The 22973-nt window shown below is 33.0% G+C and overlaps 1 protein-coding gene across 2 annotated transcripts; it reads left to right on the forward strand.

Annotated features, from left to right (window-relative positions):
• Nucleotides 1-15053: 15053 nt before the first annotated feature.
• Nucleotides 15054-22288, forward strand: LOC141666608 (E3 ubiquitin protein ligase RIN2). 2 transcript variants are annotated; one of them, XM_074472707.1, is made up of 13 exons: nt 15054-15211; nt 15701-16116; nt 16865-16942; nt 17379-17465; nt 17540-17661; nt 17891-17987; nt 18084-18186; nt 18939-19096; nt 19211-19348; nt 19424-19491; nt 19586-19813; nt 20431-20800; nt 21959-22288. In XM_074472707.1, the coding sequence occupies exons 2-13, from the start codon at nt 15877-15879 to the stop codon at nt 22013-22015; spliced, it is 1746 nt and encodes a 581-aa protein (XP_074328808.1). In that variant the 5' UTR covers nt 15054-15211; nt 15701-15876; the 3' UTR covers nt 22016-22288. The 2 variants fall into 2 exon arrangements, with proteins under 2 accessions (XP_074328808.1, XP_074328810.1); XM_074472709.1 differs by having other exon boundaries at nt 15055-15211; nt 15841-16116.
• Nucleotides 22289-22973: the final 685 nt, after the last annotated feature.

Raw genomic sequence — 22973 nt, forward strand, 5'->3', positions numbered from 1 at the left:
ATGGGGGCTAGCAGTTGTCTCAGTTTCAATATATCTCAACTTTGTAGGAGACAGAGCTGCTTGGTTGACTTCAGAGCCTTCCTTATGTGGTGCACTAAGGCACTATCTCCCTCACGCTCATTCACACTTCATTTTAGTGGTAAGAGAGTGTTGGTTGGTTCTGTTTCCATGTTTGTCTTTACAGTCTGGGATAGAAGTTGTGGGTTTTCAACCTCATGACTATCGAATGAAAGAATGCCATTGGAGGCTGAACCTGCATCATAGAGCATATGGCAATATGGAGATAAAATGCACTTAAGATCTATAATGAATGAAAATTATGCATTTAATCTTTTGAGAGAAATGATGTACAGTAGTGATTTCAAAAGATTTTAATGAAGTAAGAAATCACCAATGTAGAAAGAAGTTTGATTTTCTCCTAAAACTGTTTGAGTGCACCGGTCTGTTTTTATGTCTAAAAAGATAAATGATTTGATAAGACAGAGACTGATGACCTAGCAGTATTAATAAAAAGAGAAAGAAAGATTTTGTCTTTTAATATGAATGAGTTTTTTTAAAAGCATTGATCACTTAGGATAAAGTCTAAGCAATTCTCATTCATATCAAAAGCTCCATAATCTATCTTTATAAAATTATAATCAACAACACTGTGTATTGATAAATAATCTTAATAAGAATGACTATGCTGTTGATTTCAAATTATAGTGAATCTGTCAGATATAGCAACTCATATAAATCCACTAGAACTTAAAATCTCACAATTATCTGCAACAAAATATTAACAATATATCATTGTCTGATACTTGTCAAGTACTTTGGATACCAATAATTATGTTGCATCCAATTTTAAATATTAAAATAAGATATCAATGAATTAAATACCAATTATCTATCAAAAAGACATTAGCATTCAATTTCATATATCATACAATTATTGACTCCTAACAACTGTAATATCTCAAACAATATTGGTTCGATAAATAAAGCAACATTAACCAACATTGTCTTATTTGCAATCTTAGAAAAATGTTCTAAGTTCCATATACCTTGATCCATTGAGTATTGCATATATTATCAAAGTGTTTAAGAGTCTGCAAATAAGTATAAAAATTATTCTAGGTGGACAACATATGGTTACTTCTAATAAAGCAAGATCCTCATTGACCATAGTTGTACTTCAAGAGATATTTTTATACTTTTTATATTAGTATAAGTGACTGAAGATAAGCATTAATTACTTAGAGGAGTTCTAAGTAATATCACTAATACTAATACTCCTTAATTAGTTCATAGTTAAACTCTTAACTAAATATCATTAACTGATATAAGTCAAGAAATTACACACAACTAATCATGCTACAATTATGGTTCTGATTTCAGTGAATTCTTGAGATGTAAATATTACTAAATTCACTAAAACCAAAATCTCATAATTAACTTATAACACACAAGTTACAATCAATATACTAGATATTAATTGTTGACAAATTTAGTTATAATCAATCATGCTGCTTATTTATTTTAAGTTAGTTTGAATTATGGAGCACATAAAATCATTGAATTGCTTCAATTTCCATAATCCAAACTATCCAAAATAAATATTAAATAAATAAATACTAAATATCTATGAGGTAGATATTAGCACTTAAATATTTTCATAATTATCCTTAAATAATCACCAATAGGATATCTGACTTATATTCATGGCAATCACTCTTTGGATAATTAGTGATTTTAGAAATACTTTCTAAGCATATAAAATATTGAGAGTTTTATACACATGACTTAGAAAATACTTCAACTTTTAATATCAGTGATTCTAGAAATAAGTATTGATTACTTAGAACAAAAATTCTAAATAATATCACTAGTACTAAAAGTATCACAATTATTCGTACAAGATACAAATAACTTTGATGCATATAATTTTAATATAATTTAAATTATGAGACTAATATAGAATGGAATTATCTATAGTCATAATTTAAATCAATTAAAATAGTATTCAAACTTAATGTTGTAATATTTAACTAGCACAAATGTATATGACATTGTAATCAAGATAATCAAGATATTAGCACTAAGTACGAGGTACTGGATTACTGATAAATTCACAAGTCCTTTAAATATTGAAGATTTAATACTTGTGAACTTATATGAAGAATTCCTTACAGATGGGATTCCCAACTAATATGCAATGAATGGTATCCCACACTTACAAACCAGTTTTAAAAGATTAATTTTAAAAAGTGATTTAATAAGTGTTTCTGAAAGTGACTCTTTGACTAAAAGACATGCTCTCGAAATAAATGATACCTGGTGTGAAGGTACCTTGTCATAGAGTGTTCACAGAGTTATTGAATTTGAGGTTGTTTCTTATCATAACAAGAAATCAATCTTCTTCCACGAAGTTGACAGCTTCCTGAGATGCTTCTCCTGTCACTTATGTTGACAGCTTCAGAGATGCTTCTCCTGTCTTTCTTACAACCTGCATAATCTGTATCTGTATAGCCAAATATGTTAAGCATAATATCTTCAGGGTACTTTACTCCAAGAGTTGGTAGTCCCTTAAGATATCTAATAATCTTGTTAATAGCTATACGATTGGATTCTCTAGGATCCACTTAGAACCTTGCACATTGGCATCTTGAGAACATTACATGTTGTCTATTAGCATTTGAGTAAAAGAGTGAGCTCGTCATACCTCTATAGCTTGTCATTATACCTGAGTTGCACTGATCAAGCTTTAGTGGTTTCTGTTGGTAAGTAGTCTTGGCATGTTCAGAATCTTCCAAATTTTGCATCTTCAAAAGATCCTTAACTTACTTGTATTTCCATCATTCTTTTGGTTTACTTGTGCTCCTAAAAGAATTGTTCTTTTGGCTTGCTTGAGCTCCTAAAAGAATTATTCTAATGGCTTGCTTAAAGTAATCCCAAAAAGAATTGCAACCTTTCCAACATGCTCCTCCATACCTACTCTGCAATTGCTTAGCAAATAATCTTGCACAAGTCTTTGTTAGTAGACCAACATATAACATTATCATTATGTCACTGCACATATAAAATAATATGTTTGTATCTAGTGATACGAGAGTTATTAATATAACGACTCTACTAGTTTATATTAAACTTGTAACTTCAGTTAGAGTTCCATACCATGTCCTTGACGATTGCTTAAGTAGTATACTAGTTCATACCAACCTGAAGTGAGCTTGTGAAGAAGAAATATACGTAGTTCAATAGGTCTGTAACTGGAAAGTCCATGAAATGTTGTGCATTGACTTCCTCTTTTGACTCACCAACTAGGAGTGCACTTGTACACATCTACTAGAGTCTAATTCCAAGTGTAATGTGCATCAGGTGCCTGATATGTCGTAATATCCTCAAGTCTCGTCACTGGTGCTATCTGTTATATACTGCTTCCTGATAATAATCTAGCATCCAGTTTGACCTTATCCCTCGTAACAATGCCATTGTCATCCAGTATGACTTCTGGTTATCCTTGTACCAATTATAATATTGTCATTTGGTTTGGATACCAGCTTCCCTACAATCTGCTTGCTGACTGATTGAGTTCATCTTGCTTTGCAATCACCCAATCAATCCGGATCTATCAGAGCTTCTGTAACTTTCTTAGTTTCTTCTTCAAATAAAAAACTAGAGAAATACTCATTTATACTCAATAGCCCTGCTAATCATTACTCCATTATCTGGATCACTTAAAACTAGACTCTGGGAGTAATATTGACATCAAACCCTTTGCCTCGGTAGATATGTTCTTGTAGTGTCCTCTGAATTTCAATGTGGTGTTGTGTCTGACTAGTTGATCCTTCTTTTGCTCCCCCTAAGCTGTTGCTGGGATATCCTGAAAATCCTTACCCTTGCTGACTGGCTTCATTGAAATAATGAGTTGTATTATGCATTGTCATTCCACTGCTTGGATATGAATCATCAATACCATCAATTTCTCCTTTAACAGCTTGGAGCATGGAGTTGTTGAACTATGCATTTAGACTTTCAATCATCTTCTTTTGATCAACCATAAATGCCCTGTAGGTTGTAGACTCCACAGAGTAGCCATGAAGAATATCCTCACAAGTCTTAGCTGCAAATGCCAAAATCTTCAAACAACTGAAAATATTTCATTGTTTGCTTCTGTAGAACATTATCTCCAAACGCTTTCAGGTTATCCAGTATTTGATTCTGTAGGCCATTAACTCATTAGTGGTCTTCATGTATACATCCCGATCAAGGCTTGATCTTACTTGTTGCAAACTGTTTTGACTGCTCCAACCCTTTTGTATTTAGAAAGTCTTGATTAGCTTGATATTTCCCTTGTAGCTTTAATCAAGTTTTAATTCTTCCTTGGTACCACTCCATTCTGTCACGGAGCTCTCAGTGCTGAATATGTCTCTACAGTTGCTTCCAGCCTGATCTTCTGATATGATCAATCATCATCTGTGATGTCTTGTCTTTAGAATGCACGAGCAACAACTTTGTGTTAAGAGTAGTCATCAATCATCACTAAGGTATATCTTTACTTTGATGTGATGTTGTCTTTGACTCCTCTTTCTGACATGCCTCACATTTATCATCTTCTGAATTTCAGATGAGGCAGTCCTCTCACTAACCACTTTTCACAAAAGGGTTCCTTGAGTTGATGTTCAAGGGTGAGAGCTTCCAATGCCATAACTAAACTTTTGTCAGATGAAGCTTTACAGTAGAAACCATTGACTTCACCTTTCGAGAGATTCTAGTTTAGCTACGAGCATATCCTTTCCTTACTCTAAGAAGAGCAAGCTTCTTAATCTTTCTGCTTCAGATGAGACACTAATCCTTCTTTGAATTGACATTTTGTCCTTTGATGCAGAACTGTCTAATAAGAGGATTTGTGCCTTGATTCTCCAGCAAGAAGTTGCTTCAATTGTTATCAGTGACTCCAATGATTAATTGTTATCAATGATAGCAATTGTTGAATTCATGATGACATCCCTTTTTCTTTATAGCTTGTCCCGTAGTGAAAACCTTTGCTGTCATCTCCAAAGATTACTGACGGAATAGCTTTTGTTGATCACATTTGATTGTCAGGCTCTTTCTTTGATCATATGCCTTGAGTACAAATTACCAAGAATATATATGAATCAATTAACCTGTTATGTCCTGCACTCACCAATGGATTAACAGTTCTTGGTACCCAACTTATCAGTTTGGGTCCAGATGGATTAGGTATATTATTATAAACAGATATAACAACAGCTGCAACCTTATCATGCTAATTCTTATCTTTGACTGACCATTTTCTCCATTTTGATACCCTTGACAAATCTGTCTCTAGGCTAGGGGAAAATGGTTACAACCTTACATAGGGAGGACTAGCAGTCTTTGCCCTATTGTAATCGTAAACATGCTTCTTCTATAACTAATACAAGTACTAAGAGATGCATTCATGGTATTGAAATAAGCAAGCATTGAAATAGGATTACATGGCCTTCATTCAGAAACATTACGCATAAGAATTAAGCAAGACAAACATGATCTGGAACAAATAGAATTAACAATTAAATCACTAATTCTATCTAGTCCAATCATGTTGATAAATCTCATCTAGCTATCACAATCCAATAATAAAGTAATACATCTTAACAAACAATTCAGATCAAATGAATAAACCACAATGTATTAGGATACAGAGCGTAAGCATAAACAAAGGTCTTATATGCTGGAAAATATATATCCCACTAAAGCAATTAATCATGTTCAACAAATATTCAAACAATTATTTAAGATCATCTAAAGTAACATGCACAAGTTAAACATTAATCCCAGTTACCAGAATAATAATCTAGTGAACTAGTTCAGCATTATCTAAGTGTGATGTTATAATGTTTGTGCGAATGTTAAATATTTAAACACTAAGATCTTATCATGCATTGAATATTGAGAGCAAAATATTGCAGTGGTTCACGAAATTGAAACCTGAGATATATGAGTTAGATCATCTTCAGAGATTGCTATGAAAGCAAGATATCCATTATTCTCGTCATCTGATCCATCCCAACTCTTTCCCGTGCACTATAAGTTTTGACTGGTTGCTTCCCTAAGAAAACATTCCACCTTTGGCTCTTCTCTTCAACTGAATCCCTACTCATCCTTGTTTGTCAAGCTTCTTATTCTGTTGTAGCAAAACCCCTGATAGTTACTTGACACATATTGCTTGTAATACCTGTAGCTATCAAATCTTGTTTATGTCCCAATCTCAGTCTTGTAACCACCTCTTGAACTGAATCTGTAAAAGTCTCTGCTTCAGAATAGATAGGCTTGATCCTTGGATATAGCTTATGTACTCCTTGTGAATCTTATTCGACTAAACTTCCCTGACAAGTGAAACACTGCCCTGACGTTCAGTCCCTCAAGTACTTCTACTTGAGCTTCCTTTGATTCAGCTATCAGTAACTCTTACGTTCTGTCCTGAGGTTCTAACTATACTGCATGTAACTGAGATGTTTGTTTGTCCCCACTATTCTCTCTGACCTCCACAATTCCTGCCTGTATGATCTCATTAATTCCCGGATAAATATAGCATTGGTACAAACCACTATGTGACTGTATAATCTGGAGTCATAGAGTTGTCTTAAAATCTCCGAGAGAAATTTCTTCAAAAGATTAAAATCCACTTTAAAAGCCTGAAGGAATTCTGAGTCTACCAATACTTGAGTACCATTATATTTAATATTCAAGAAAAATTAAATTTCCAGTATTTTTATTTTTCTTAGAAAATAAATTAATCAAAAATAAATATTTACGTAAAATCTAATTTTCAAGAATTTCGAATTTTTTTAAAAATTAAATAAAATGTAAATTATTATTTAAGAGAAATTTAAATTTAAGAATTTTAAATATTTATGGAAAAATAAATTAATCAAAAATAATTATTTAAAGGGTTACAGAATGTCTAAGTGAGGTTGTGGCGAAAGGGATAGTCGTAGTACTCAATTGTATGGCGACTAAGTGGTAAGCAAATACAGTGTAAATGTCTGTGGCGCCCTTCACCTGCCTATTTTCTGTGGCGATCAGATAATGAAACAGTCATGAAAGTCGCAACACAGCCACTTAACGCTGCAAAGGAGTGTATGTATGGTGACTGGTTATTTCTGTTCGTGCGGAGACTAGGAAGGAGGGTACATGAAAACTCCTCTCACGCCTGTGAGTGGTAAAACTCGAGTCCAGGCGCGTGCAAGGCCAGTGTGCTCTGCAGCTGCTGTTCACTCAGCGCGTGCAACAGACGACAATGTTGGCTGCCTTGTTTTTCCGCGCGTGGGTTGCGATCTCGCGCCTGCTACTTTGAAGCCGCCAATTAGCGCGTATATGCTGGATGTACAATCATGTTCAAACCATTTCCTTTGTTAACAAAGCAAACAACCAAGTAAATGGCAGCTAATTCTGGCAGCTAAAAGTCTTGAATTGCCGAAGTGAATATAGGGCTGCCAAATAACAAATCAATCGAAAACTAATTTAAATTAAAAATAATTTATTTACTAAAATTTAAATAGTAAGTTAGTTTAGTTAAATTTATAAAATAAATTTATTTAAATTAAGTTCATAAAATAAACTTATTTAAATTAAATTTATAAAATAAATTTGCTAAATCAAATTTAAAAAATAAATTTATGTAAATGAAAAATTAATAAAATAAATTAATTTCAGGATCCTGATTTGTATATCAATCAGTCTGCTCTGATACCAATTGTTAGGTCCCGAATTATCGTAGAAGGGGGTTGAATACGATAATCACTAAATTGAAAAATTCTTTCGAATCTTTAGCGGATAAAATATTTAGTGCTCGATTAGTGGTTTCATGTTCTTGAGAGGAATAGTGTTTGGAACGATAAAAACAAGGAACACAAGATATTCGGGGAAATATATATTCGTATATAAATCCTCGAGGGGTGTTGCTACACTCCGATAAATAAATTAACCGGCTACAATCTAAGAACAATAAAGTTCCTAGCTACTACAAAGATTTACAAATCAAATCCTATACAATAATCTAGCTTTTGTTTGTCTAAGGATTTAATTATCGGGTAACAATTATAATGCCCCTATGAATATACAAGAATTAAATCGGGCATTATAACATTACTCCGGTGAGAAGTTAAACGGATATTCAAGAAGCTTGAGCTTTTCTGTAAATCATTGCTGCCATTTTCACTTCTCTTTTTGAGAGAGAAGATGAACAGAAAATTGATCCAAAAATGGATGGCTCCCTTTCTGCTGCAAAGTGTAGACTTTATCAATAAATTTTGTGGCTGAGGATAGAGGAGCTTCTGTGGTGACAGCTTTATTTCTCTAAATCACCTGTGGCGACAGGGAGGGTGTGAAATCATGTGGTGACAGTGTACTTTCCAAGTACATGTAAATGTACTTAACTTATAAATCAAACTACATCTGTGGCGACAATGTCCCCCCTGGTTTCTTTTTTTTTTCTTTTTTTTTCTTTCTGATTTTTTTTCTTTTGTTTTCTATTTTCTTTTTCTATTTTCACTTCTTTTTCTTTTTATTTAAGTTTAAATTGTAACTAAATTAATTTACAAAATGAACTTAAATATAACTTATATAAATAAACTAATTTAGATATATAAAATAAACATATTTTAAGTTTATAAAATAAATCATTTTAAGTTTATTAAATAAATTATATTAAAGTCCATTAAATAAATTTATTTAATTTACCAATTAAACTTTGAGCTTCGCCAATCCCTTGAGCTGTTTAGCTGTATACCCCGCACACCTCTTCTCGTACTTTAACATAAGAATGTTCAATCCAAGTACGTTCCTCAACTTAATAATTACATTATAAATAATACTCAGATTTCTTTCACGAGCTGTTGACGCCTAGTGCAACTGGTCTGGTTCACAGACGACTAACCCCGATTCAGGTCTTCGTATTATAGCCTTGATTAAATTGTTAAGCTTGCCTTAACTTTATTGCTTCAAACACTGACTGTTAATAAACAATTGTACTTTCACTGGAATCCTTTCTCGTACTTTAGACAACATCTTCATTAACCTCTGTCTATACCCTGTCTTCAATTCTCCATATTTCTATGCTTCGAACACTGTCTATCTTCAATCAATGCCAATACACTGAAATCTTCCGGTAGCACTTGTATACTGAATCTTCAAACATTTCTGAAACTCTGAAAGTATTTAACTAGTGACCTATAAACAGACTTCAGGCCTTCTTCTAATCTTCTGATTCTTTGTATTTTCCTTGTCTTCATTCTTCCTGATTTCTTGTGTAGACGTAGTATTATTAACCTGTCATGTTCTAGTGTTGTTATCGTGTTGAGTTATCACAGACTGTTCATACAGCTACGTAGTCTCACCAACAAGTTCTCTACTTAATATATATCTCTGGTGGAAAAGTTCAATCCACCAGAAAGTTTTTAAATACTTTTATTTAAATACTTTGTGATTTGAATTCTGTTATATTCTTATTCTACACCATTACAAATCAAATACAGTTATTTATTGGTAGAATAATCATTTTTAAAATCTTAAAAGAAGCCATAATTACATTCAACCCCCTTCTGTAATTATTGTTTAGATTGTTTGGGAATAACAATAGCATTAAAATTTGGATTTCTCAATCAAATTTTTGGTAATGAACTCTTCGTTGAATGGCTTGGGGAAAGATTTTCTTTTGAATTTCAAGTTAGAAAATCTTTTTGACAGAAAGGCCATATGTTCATCTAGCTCATCAGTTGAGGAGGAGTCACTCTCAGTTTCAACAGTTTTGGCTTTTCCTTTTGATGATTTTGGTCTTGATTCTTTAACTTCATTTGTTGCAGATTCCACATTGCCTTCCCCTTGCTTCTCACAATGATTTGATAAAACAAGGGCTACATATCTTTCTTTCCTTTGACCTTTTCATTTTCTTCATCGTGTTGTATTTCTAGCTCATAAGTCTTTAGGACTCCGGACAGTCTATCAAAAGTGTATTCGTTATAATCATATGAGTTTCTGACAGGGATAGTTGTTGACTTCCATTCCTTTGGAAGAGATCTCAAGAACTTCAGATTAGAGTCTTTGACTCAATAGACCCTTCCATGCAACTTTAGGCCATTCAAAAATTTATGGAATCTGATGAATGTTTTACTCAAGCCTTCACCAGGAATAGAGTGAAAATACTCATACTATTGTATGAAGAGTTGCATCTTTTTTTCTCTGACTTGTTCAGATCCTTCACAAAGAGTTTGAATGATATCCCATACATCATTGGTTATAGAACAGTTCATGACACACTCAAACATGTCAAAATCTATACCATTAAATAGGATGTTCATAGTCCTCTTGTCTTTGTTGACTTCTTTCGAGATCTTCCGGTGAGTAGTCATCTGGATTTTTCACCACTATTCTGTCAGCACCAATAGTTTCATCAGCTGCTGCAAGACCTGTGATTGTCTCCATAGGAACATGAGGATCATTGTCAATTTAGTTGACAAAACCCTCATCCCAAGATATCAAGTGAAGCAACATCTTCACTTTCATGTAAGAGTAAAATTCGTCGTCAAGAACTGGAATCTTTACACCAACATCCTTTTTACCCATTTTTGATTATATAGCTTCTAGATATTTAAACCCTATGTATGTTGAGGGCTCCCTCTGGTATCAATTGATATGTACCAATAATCAATACTAGAGTAATTTGCCGAGGGGGGGTTGAATACAAATTAAAAGTTTCAACTTTTTAAAACTTGAACAACTGCTAGACTGAAATAAAAATACAAGGCATAAAAATTTCAGGTGGTTTGTTTTTGACTTGCCACCTGAGTTATATATTGAAGAAATAATCTGTGCAAATTACAAGAATTTCACAGTTGTGTTTTACAGTATTTTTTTAAGAGATAGTGGTCTTGACTAAGCTCTATTGAAAACTCTATATTCTTATTTCTTAGAGAATACACTGCTACTCATTGGTTTATAAATCACCAAGTTACAATACTTGCTAGACAATACATAATATAGTGTTCGAGGTCCAGCAAGATTGGTTCTTCATTATCTTTTTCGTGATACTTGACAAATGAGACTAGATTGTATCTTGATATATTGTTTTGAATATCCCTCCAATTATTCATGCATGGAAATGAAATGCTTCTTCTTATTCATTATCCAAGAGCACATGCATGTTTTGTATTGGTTCCCATTTTTCAAACTGAGATCTTTTATCAACCCATCTGCTCTGTCAGATTTGATATCTGTGCTCTGTTAAGTCACTGTCAATTGTTTCTTGCTACGTTAACCATTAATATTGTAATCTTCTTACTCGTTGATGGTTTTATGCCTTTAGTCATTTATGGTATACTCTCCTTAGCCATTGATGATCCACTTCACTTAAACAAAATTACATGACATCGAGTATTTACAATTAGCCATCTTATCCTATTTATCCATTGAGTCAGTGATGACCATAAAATGAACAAATACAACAATGACTATTTATTGAGATCTACATGAAAAATGCTGCAAAAACTTATTAGTAGATAATGTTAGATATTGTATGCAACACAGAGGTGGGTGAATGTGTTTCTTGGATTTTTAGCCTTTTTAAAATTGTTTAAATTGTAGGTGAACAAAGCAGTTAAGATATTGTAGAGATATTATGTTTACAGAATTAATCAACAAGCACAATATTTTCAAAATTCACTTAATTTGTATTAATTAAGTTTGTCTTGCTAAAAATATTGTGTTCTTAAGAAAATAAGAACTCAGCTTCTATCTTGAGAGATCACAAGAAATCTAGATCTGTTTGTTAATTGTGAACTAAGGACCCATGCATGCTTTATAGGCTAGCAGCGCGGGTTTACAGGACTTGCACTAAAATGTACTAAACTACTTTCTAAAACAAAATTTTCTATTTCCATTTCTAGTTTAGCAAATCTATGCAAAATCTTGCAGGTCCGTGACCACCCTTTGTCTAGTTAATCTTGGCCATTGATCTTGTATTCTTCCAGCTACTTTGAAGGCTTTTCAATCTAGTGAATAGATTATTTGTTGACTGATAATCTTGAATCTTGAACTTGTCTGTATTCTGAATTTGAGAAGTATGCCGAGATCTCCAATTTGTTTTATAAAGAAGTGACATCTTGATAAGTATAATGACTTATCAAGATCTCTGAGTTCTCTATAGGTATACTTGACTTGTCAAGGTCTCTATACCCTTGTATGCGAAATGACTTGTCGATATGTTTGAGATCTGTACATGTATAAATGACTTGTCGATATCTCTGAGATCTCTATATACACAATTTGACTTATCGATATCTCTGAGATCTCTATATGAGAAATTGACTTGTCGATATCTCCAATTCTTCACATCTTCATTTGACTTGTCGATATCTCTGAGTTCTCTACATGCAGAAATGACTTGTCGATATCTCCAGTTCTCTACATCTTCATTTGACTTGTCGATATCTCTGAGACTTCTCTATAAGCCATTTTGGACTTCTCTACAAGTCATTCTGGACTTCTCGAATGACTTCTCGATATAACTTGATCTGTGACTTGTCGATATCTTGACTTAAAACATTTTTCATAAAGCAGCTGTATTCAACTCCGAGCTTCTACACTTTTCTCTGAGGCATGATCATGGCTTGATCTTCTTCTAGAGTTTATTCCTTAGCTTGAATTTGTTCACAGAATTATACCCTAGTCTAATCTTCTAACTATTTTATAAACTCAAGAAGTACAATACAGAATACAAATTTAGATTATCATACAACTTAATCTTACGGTTGTCAATGTGACTTAGTCTTGTTATTGTACATGCATGTCTTGCACAACAGATAAACTACTCTACCAACGGCTATCAGACAATGATAATTAGGCCGCTGATAGTTGCACCTACATAATGAAATATTATGCTATATATTTTGTTTATCATAAAAAATACATGTGATTCCTAACACCCTTACTATATTGAAATTAACTTCCGTTACAATGTGTGTATGTCCATTAAATTATGTTTATGCCATTAGGAAAAAAGAGAGTAAAATTATCATTTTACAATTATCTTCTTCATTAAAGCGTTGTATATCTTTGATGAGTTTTTTTCAATTTTAAAACCCAAATGTTTCCTTCATTTATTTACAAAAATAACTCATTCGAATTATAAAAGGATCCTCTCATTCTTCCCCAAAATATGATATCAAATTTGAATATCAAATACTTAACTTAGTTATCTACTCATTTTGCTTATTGAAGTCCACGGTCTTTAAATCTATAAGTTCATGGATCAAATTTACAAGTTTGTGCAGGATACACAAGACAATTACTACATTTGCTTTCGAAAACAAACACAACTTTTCAAATAAACTGACCCTTTTGGGAAAAAAAATTAAATGGTTGTTTTGATTACAAATTACACCGACATAATCATCTCATATTCAAAACTACTTTCTCACTTATCGAAACTTGAGTCATCTCACGCCTACATTATCGTCATCGTTAAAACTTTGTTAAAATTATTTCAAACCCCCGTATGTCGAAAAAGGTACAAAACTACTTAAATTATATATTTATTGGCCAGCTAAAGAAATTGCGGTGAGTTTGAAGGTACGAATATAAATGAAGAAAAAAAGGAAACAGGAAACGATGAAAACCTAGACTGCCACCGTCATTTCAATCTGAATAGCAATTTAATCGAATATATCAAATCTCGTGACTAGCCTGGGTATCTCCGCGCCTCACTTCATATTCATTTTATTTCTTGATAAATCTTACTTCTCCACCGACTTCGTGAATATTTATAAATATTATGTTCAAGATTCAAATATTGCAATTTTTAATACATTTCCTAAAATTATACATACACATTCACATTTGTATTTATATATATACATACATTTCCCCAAAAAATTGCATATATTTACATATGAGTGTAACAAGACAATTTTAACTTATCTTTTTCTAACGACGTTGAGATGATTTGACGGAGATATACATTTTGTAACGAAAATTAAACTTTAGTTTAATACATGATAATTTTTAAAGTATAATATCTCAAATGGTATGATACCCTAAGTGCAAGTATACAAAGTACACTTTACTCTTTTTAAAATGAAAAATAACCATATAAAGGTAACAGAGTCGTGCAAAGGTTTCCTCAGGCCGGACGGAGATTGGTCCTCGAGTGCAAAGGCAGAAGGGAGCTTGACTGTAAGACCCATCCTCTCGGACCAGCTACTGATCATCGCCTTGGTAAGCTATTGTCTCACCAACTAGCTAATCAGACGCGAGCCCCTTCTCGGGCGGATTCCTCCTTTGGCTCCTCAGCCTACGGGGTATTAGCAGCCGTTGCCGTTTCCAGCTGTTAAATGTGTGATATTTGATATTGGAGAACAATTTTGAAATTTGAGAGCTGTATTTAATCAAGATTTTAAAGAATTTTTAGAATTATTGAAATAAAGAGGTATTCAATTTAAAAGGTCCTTTAAAATATTATGGTTTTCAAATTAGGTTTTGTTTTGGTAAATCAAATTAGATTTTAAATAAAGTCCATTAAAATCTAGATATATTCTATTTGAATTTTAAAGGAATCCATTAAAATCTGGTCATATTCAATTTGAATTTTTAAAAAAATACATCAAAATATGGTATTATTCAAAAGTACATTAATTTTTTTATTTGATAAGTTGGTAGATTTTGATGAATTTAATAATATTTTTTTTTATCTTTTGAAATATCTACAAATTACATGAGATTTTGATAAATTTATGAAAAACTCAATTTGTGACATTTTTCATAAATTTTGTTAAAATTCACGTAAAATTAAAATCAACAATAATATTTTAAAATTTATAAATTATCAATAATTCTCCAAAATATCACCCCTTCAAACCAAAATCGCTGGAATGGCTGAAAAAAATGTTGGGAAATTACGAAGACCTAAATAACAAAAAATAAATTAAAGATAAAAGACAAAAGTAGAGCAACAAAACAGTGGGGGAATTGAATATAATCTTAAAAGATTGTCCGGTCAATTCTTGTCTATTATTATTACACCTACCTACCCTTTCAAAAACACACCGAAGAAAAAATAATAATTAGGAGTCGCTTTCCCGCAAAAATTTCCCCAATCTCGCCCTAATTTTCACTTTAATCCAGGCGAACAAGACCCCCCCCTATTTGAATCTTCCCTCCGATCGATCAGGTTCGCTATTTCAACCATTTTATACACACATCTTACCTACATATTTAATTATTTTTTCATGTTTTCTCATGTTTTTGTCTAGGAATGTTTTCAATCTATTCTGTATTTATTACCTTTTTATGATTCATCAAAATATTGAATTGATTTTAAATTAATTATTATTCAATTTCTGAATTTATGCAATGTTGTAGTGTTATTTAACTTTTTGTAGATCGTTTTACTTTATATTTCAGCTGGAATTTTTATGTATGTCCATAAGAAAGATACAATTTTTAGCTCAGGTTTTAATTTACACGACGAGACTCGAGGTTATCTGTATTTGTAGAGTGGAAGCTGTTTGCTAGTTCTCCAGAATTTCGTTAGATTAGATATATTAAAACCTCTAGGAGTTAGGCGTGATCGTGATCAGGGATGAATAAGCGTGTCTTGTTAATTGATCAATTACTTTCTGTTTAAAGGAATTTATTGATTTTCTTATTTACGCTGCAGGTTTTTGTACTAAATTAATATGTCCGGACACTGGTTGATATTTTGTTTCAATTGAGAAATAGCATCTTGATATTATTTATGTATTGGGGCCGAAATTTAGGCAAGACGGGAAGTTAAATTTTGGTCTCGTGAAATTTCAGAACTTTGATCGAGTAAAAGCAGTTAATTTATTGTCGATGGGTGTGAGCTATGCAATAATTTCGTTATTCTCTACTGTGTTGAGCTATGGTGGCCTTCATTTTTGGACGACGCTGTCACCTGAAAAACTAATATTGGGTGGTTTAACTAGTCAAAGTTCTGTTCACTCTGAAAATGTTGTCCAAGCTCTGGAGTCCGTTATGGATTCTTACACTTCGATCGCATTGGTTGCAAATTTTGTTATTAACATATTTGTTCTGGCCGTTCTGTCTCTCAAGGTAATCAATCTTCTCTTATAAAATTTGCTAATTACAGATATCCTCATGTAGTAACAATGTACTATGTATCCAAAAGTTATTTAAACAAGTTTCATATCTTTTCTGGTGGAACTCGAGTCATGCCCATGTGGTCGGATTTTATCACGAATTTGTTGTTTTGAGACATTAATTACTGTAGACAATATATTGATTACATAGAAATGACAACGAACTGTGTCAGAATGCAGGACTATGGATAGTGTAGTACTTCAAAAATCAAGAAATGGCATGTGAAGAATATTATTTGTGCTAGGTTTAAGAGAAACTACACCTTTACTAGATACTAAGTTGATTATAAGAAGCATTGTTCAAGATCCAAGACTTTGTTTATTCATAGTTGTGATTAATGATTAGTAACTCCTCATCGAAAAGGAATACTTAATCCTCTTTAAGCTGTTTGAGATGATTGGAAGATGATTATATGTATCTCTAAAGCCTGTTGTGCCCTGCTATTTGCAGAGTTAAGTTTAGGGTTATCGAAATTTGAATATGGCCGCATCTGGAAGTTGTACCCCTGAAAAATTAGTATGTTAATTATTTGGTTTATTTGGTGTGTCTTGTTTTAGTTGGTCCCGCAGTATGTTGGTTATGTATTTAAGCCACTATTTATGGTCCTGTAAGTATAATTTGATCTATGTATTTTTTTTCACTATTGTACAAGTGGTCTCCTAACTAAATATTTTATTGTGTTCTCTACTCTTTGCTGCAGACTATATTCTTTGCTGAGTTGCACTCTTCAGAAAGTCGAAAACTGGTTGAGCGGCTCGTTAATTATGTTATATATAAGGTCATATTATTTCGATAACTCAATGTAGACATGGTTGTAATTTTGCACCTTCTATGATTTACCGCTCTTGGTTATCTCTTAAAATTATATATTTTGGTGGGCACGGGCTGGCATAAGAGTGGATTTAGTTTGTTTTCAAATGAAGATGGTGCAAAAAGTAAAGATGTTTGCGAATTTTTTATGGAAAGAATAAGGAACAAAAGTAATGTTTTTGTTGTAGAAAAATTGGGAGGTTCATTGTGGTGATATGATGAATTCTTGTCAACTTGAAGGAAATATAAAATCTTTTTGACGAGCTGCGAGTTAGTTAACGTTTTGGTGGTTTTCATGGGTTCAAAAGTGATTGTTTATTACTCTATGTACTGTTTACAAGTTCAATTATTGTGTTGAATATTGAAATTCATGGTGTGAGTTTGTGTTTTGATGTCTCTTATAGGGAACATTTCTTCCACTGGTAGTCCCACCAACGATATACCAGGGGAGCTTATGGACTGCATGGCTGGTTATTCTCTGCTCCCTAAAGGTATCTAGTGAGATATGTTAGGTTGTAAGAAATTCATCAGTATCATTTACGTACTTATTTGATTTCTCGTATAGATGTTTCAAGCTCTGGCTAGAGATCGGCTTGATCGTTTGAATGCTTCTCCTTCCGCAACTCCCTGGACATACTTCCGTGTCTATTCTGTCCTGTTACTAGTCTTCTTTGTTGACCTGCTCTGGTAATGCTTAGAGCCTTAGACACCGTCTTCTGACATATTTAACATATAGTTTGTTGTTGGGTATGCAAATATAGTTGGCAGGATTTTTGTTCACAGAGGTTACTTAGCATCCCTATAAATTAGATTAATATGGAGAAACCAAGGATTACCTATGCAAAATATATCACTTTCATGCACACACCCACACATTCTTGTCGGAAAATCTCATTCTTGTTGTTGATGGTTGCAGGATAAGGACGTGCCTAATGCTTTATGGAACAATAGTGTCATCCATGTTCTTCTTATTGTTCTACGAGCCTCTGAGTATACTTTTTGAGACATTACAGGTACAAGATTGTGGAAAATCTTGTACTTCTATTTTCGAAGGATCCATTTGCATTCCAATATGACAAAGCTTACTGCTTGTTTAATGTTTATTCTAGGCTATTGTAGTTCATGGATTCCAATTGCTTGATATATGGCTACATAACCCTTCTAAAGATAACAAATACCGGGGAATATCGAATATGTTCGATATATCAGCAGGTTAGCTAATTTAGCTTCCATTTATATGTGAATTTTGGTAGTATGTTATTCCATTTTTAGTTATCTATATCATAATTATGGTTTGTATATGTAACTTGGTCCTTAAGGATTAGAAACAGGAGAATAACTGCCATAAGTCATTGTTATCTTGCTTAGGTACTATAGAAACTTAAATCATGTAATATTTGTTTCCATGAGTGACTATTTTCGGTAACTTATTAAAATGTTTTCTTTTACGATGCGTTTCTGGCGGATAACGTTTTTGTTGTAAGGATGGTGTGTAACATAGAGCAAAAGCTGATAAATTGATCATCTGTGCATTTACAAGAATTGAACCATTTCCCATATAAGACTTCTGTTTAAGTCTTGACATTTAAGGGCAGTTATCACTTATCAGTATACTATTAGCCTGTATCATTTTTTATTCATGAGTTGATAAAAAAAACTTATCCTTTTATGTCTACCATAATGTGCTACTATGATTAAATTCGGACAGTATACTATTGGCCTGCTTTATTATGATTTGTGAGTTGATTAAATACTAATCATTTATTACCTACCAAAATTTGTTACTACGATTGAATATAAAATCCTAATCAGCTACCAAACCTAAATACATGAATTGATACCTTCTATTGCTTTATTTCCACTCTAGAATGTTCCTATAATCTACCAGATAAAATATAGTTATATATATTGTTTTAATTGATGTTCTATATGAATTTCTGTTCTAATAAGGGGTATGACTGTAGGTTCATTGAGCGAATGGAAAGGCATTCTTGTGAGAAACGTGGGTTTTGTTCTAGACATGTTGACACTGTTGATGGCTCTCGGTCATTATGTCCATATATGGTGGCTTCATGGGATGGCATTTCATCTTGTTGATGCAGTCCTTTTCCTAAATATACGTGTAAGTGTATACTTGCTTGTGTCTCTACAACTTATCAGCAATCATTGATTTGGTTGATCTGAATATGTATTACTCTGTAATCATAGTTCTAATTGCACTTCATGTATTATATAGGCTTTGTTAAGTGCAATTGTAAAACGTATTAAAGGATTCATCAAGTTAACAATAGCTTTGGGCACTCTTCATGGGGCACTTCCTGATGCAACATACGAAGAGCTACAAGCCTATGATGATGAATGTGCTATATGCAGGGTATGTTTAAGTGTATAGCATGCTAGTTTTTTTCAATTTCTAGGAAGATATTCTGATATAATTTTTAAATGATAGGAACCAATGGCCAAAGCCAAGAAGCTCTCTTGCCATCATCTTTTTCATCTTGCATGCTTGAGATCTTGGTATGGCGTCAAATATGGTGTATTTTGCTGGGTGCCAACTGTGAGTTGCACTTGTATGACATAATTAAATGCTAAAATGGTTTGTGAACTCCAGGCTGGATCAAGGGTTAAATAATAATTACTTGTGCCCTACTTGTCGGAAGCCGCTTTTTGTGGGCAGACCTGAAGATGACGCGAACCCTCGTGCTAGAGAAGTTTCAAGTGATGAGCAACTTGCCCGACAAATAAGTTCAAGGCTTGACCGGCTTCCTCCTGCTCCTAACTTACCTGCAGGAGTTCTTACCGACCAGGCAGTGAATCCTCTAGATGGTAGTGATTGGAGGTATGTTTGTTGCACTCACATGTTGGTGTATTTTTCTCATGGATTTAATTTTTTAAGTTTGTGTCCATTTGTCTTTTCACCTTTGAGCGTTATGTGGTAGTCAGAAAGGAGTATGTTATGGCTTTACATGCAAGGTATTTTCATTCTTAATATTTTTTTTGCCAATCATGGTTGTTAAAGAGGATCATATGAGTCCTCTTTTGGAAGAAATATCTTGCATTCAATCAATATATATATATATATATATATATATAATTTTTTCTTATGGTTAGTTACAAAAATTAAGTACTCACCCATTGAGACATGAACTCTCGACCTCTTATCGCCAAGTGGAGATGCGTATCACCTAGGCTAACCCTTGGAGGTGCATTTAATCATTACAAGACATATTAACAGTTGAAGTACCAGATGAACCTTTAAGCAGATTAGTTAGATAGATTAGTGTGCAGCTAAATATTAGATCCTTGGTGAGACCTGAAAACTTTTATTTAGAATTTCTCTCGGTAAGCTTTAAGCTGGTACTTGGCATCACTAAAGTTTTTCCCTCACCCTCTATAAATTTAGATACTACTTCAGCATTGTTTATTATATACCATTTATTTGCATGTTTTCTGTAGGGGTGGAGGACTGGATTCTACTTGGCTGGGTTATGATGGAGCGGGTCCAGGTCCATCTACAACTATGAGGTCCGTTGGTTTAGGAAGAGTTCAGATGATGATGAGACATCTTGCAGCTGTAGGGGAAACTTATGCTCAGACTGCCTTGGAAGACAATGCTTGGAATCTTTGGCCTGAGAATCCCTCCCAAGCTAGTACATCCAGCCCAGCAGTTTCTTCTGCGGGCAATGTAAGATATCCTGGAAATGCAGGTGGAGCACCTGTACGGACCACTTCTCGTGCTGCTAATGAGAACTTAGCAAGCATACTTGCCATGGCTGAAACAGTACGAGAGGTCTTGCCCCATGTCCCGGATGAATTAATATTTCAGGTATATATTGACAAAGTTATGGAGATTACTAGTTTTTCGATACATATAAAAAGCGAAAATCGGCATTGTTCGGTAGAGTAACCTTTCAGTGATTACTCGGATAATCGGTTAATCGGATTAATTAATCAGAGCGTTAATCGGGTGTGTTTAATAAAATATAAAAATATTTAATTTACTAAACTAAATATATTAATTTAAGAAAAAAGTGGAGTGATTAATCGGATTATAAAATCGAATCGGCAGAGCATGTTGAAACGATTAATCAGATGATTAATCGGTAAAATTGGTGATTTTTAGAACAAGGCATATATCCCAAGAATCATCTATTCAACCAAATTTTTAAAAATGGAGAATATACTATTCCACTTTAAGGTTAAAGGCAAGCCTGTGAGTGGTAAGAGGGTAAATATAAAAGGGTGAAAAATATTATTATTATTCCCTTTGCTTTAGTGTATGTTTTCCTTTTGGTCGAAGTAATACGTCCATGATTCAAAGATTATGAACGCGAGTGTTTAAGAGGGTAAACATAAAGGGGGAGATATATTATATTTGTCCCTTTTGCTTTAGTATATGTTTTCCTTTTGGTCGAATAGAAAATCAGTAATTCGTTCATGATCAAAGAAATGAAGTTCTTAAAATCTGTGTAATTTTGCATGTTGTCATTTTTCGATACTACATTTCTAGCTAATATTATGGATATTATTAAAGACTTAGAAGTTTCTTTAATAGCATCGTTCCATAATGTAGTGAATTTTTGGATTTGTTTCTCTTAACAATCTAGTTTATCTCAGGGGAAGGAAAAACTGTCCACTCCTGCAAACCTTCCTTGTTACTAAGATGAATATGGACAAAGTTCCCTTTTCTCCTGTTTGGAAACTTAGATTTCATTTAAAATTCTGGATTAAGCATATGACATGTTTGAATACCCAAACATAATTCGGATTTGGATTTGAAATCCAAGATATTGAAATACCAGTATGAATTTGAGAATTTGAAATGACAACTCTCAGTTCATGTTATTTAAAATCCATCATTTGAAATGAATTCATGTTCCCAAACAGAATCATTATCCTTTAAATAGTGTGCTAGTGACTCTTAAGCTGCAGTGGTTTTTGTATATACAGTATATGGCTCAATTAGTGTTTCTGAAATTTGCAGGATCTTCAACGAACGAATTCTGTAACTGTAACTGTGAATAATCTTCTTCGAGCGTGATCATAATTTTACATTTTTCCAGTTGTGACCATAAGTTACAACTGCCATTCTTAATTAATCAGATTAATGAATGCATTTACCGGAGCTAGAAGGTGGCCACATTTTGCAGGTTCAAGGAGTCACTTGTTTACAGGGTAGGTTGGCTCGCCTCAACATGTTTGTAATATCGAATAGCTTCATTTCTTGTATATATTAAGTGATTAAAGAAAAAGAGAGAATATTTGCAAATGTAACATTTTTCCAAAAATAAATAAGTTAGCTCTATTTGCACAATTATTTGCTTGTCCTGTTGATAAACTGGTTGGTTTTGGTGACTGAAATTCCAAGTATAAGATTTACAGTGTAAATGATTTACTGAAGCGTGTTATGAGATTAAAATTTTAGAATTGAAAATTTGTTTCACCAAGGATGCAAAAGATGTTTTGACCTTTAAGCTTGTCTTATGCCAAAAAGGTAGTCATACATCTAAAAAAATTGCTAAGAAGTTCAAATTAAAGGGCCTGTTTGGCACGCTACTTATAAGCCACTTATGGCTTATAAGCCCTTAACAGCTTATCGACGAGTGTTTGTCGACCCAACTTATAAGCTGAATTTACAACTTATAAGCTGATAAGTTGAAAGTTGGCAGTGACGTACTTTTTTCCAACTTATTTTTATTTTTTCACTTTTTTCTAAAGTTTTGATTTTAAAATATAAATATTTAAATATTTTCTAATTTAAGATTCATGAACTAAGATAATTATATTTAATAATTATTTGTTTTAATTCATTTAAGTAAAAAAAATTCTGACTTATAAGTAAATTTATCCAAACACTTATAGAACTTATAAGTATTTATCAACTTATCACTTATTTCGCACTTAATCATTTTAAGTTATAAGTTACTTATTTTAAAATTTCCCAAACGGGCACAAAGATACCAATTGTTGGATATACATATCCTGAACCTCAATTTACA

The sequence above is a fragment of the Apium graveolens genome, chromosome 6, assembly GCF_009905375.1.
Source record: "Apium graveolens cultivar Ventura chromosome 6, ASM990537v1, whole genome shotgun sequence".
In the NCBI taxonomy this organism is placed as follows: domain Eukaryota; kingdom Viridiplantae; phylum Streptophyta; class Magnoliopsida; order Apiales; family Apiaceae; genus Apium; species Apium graveolens.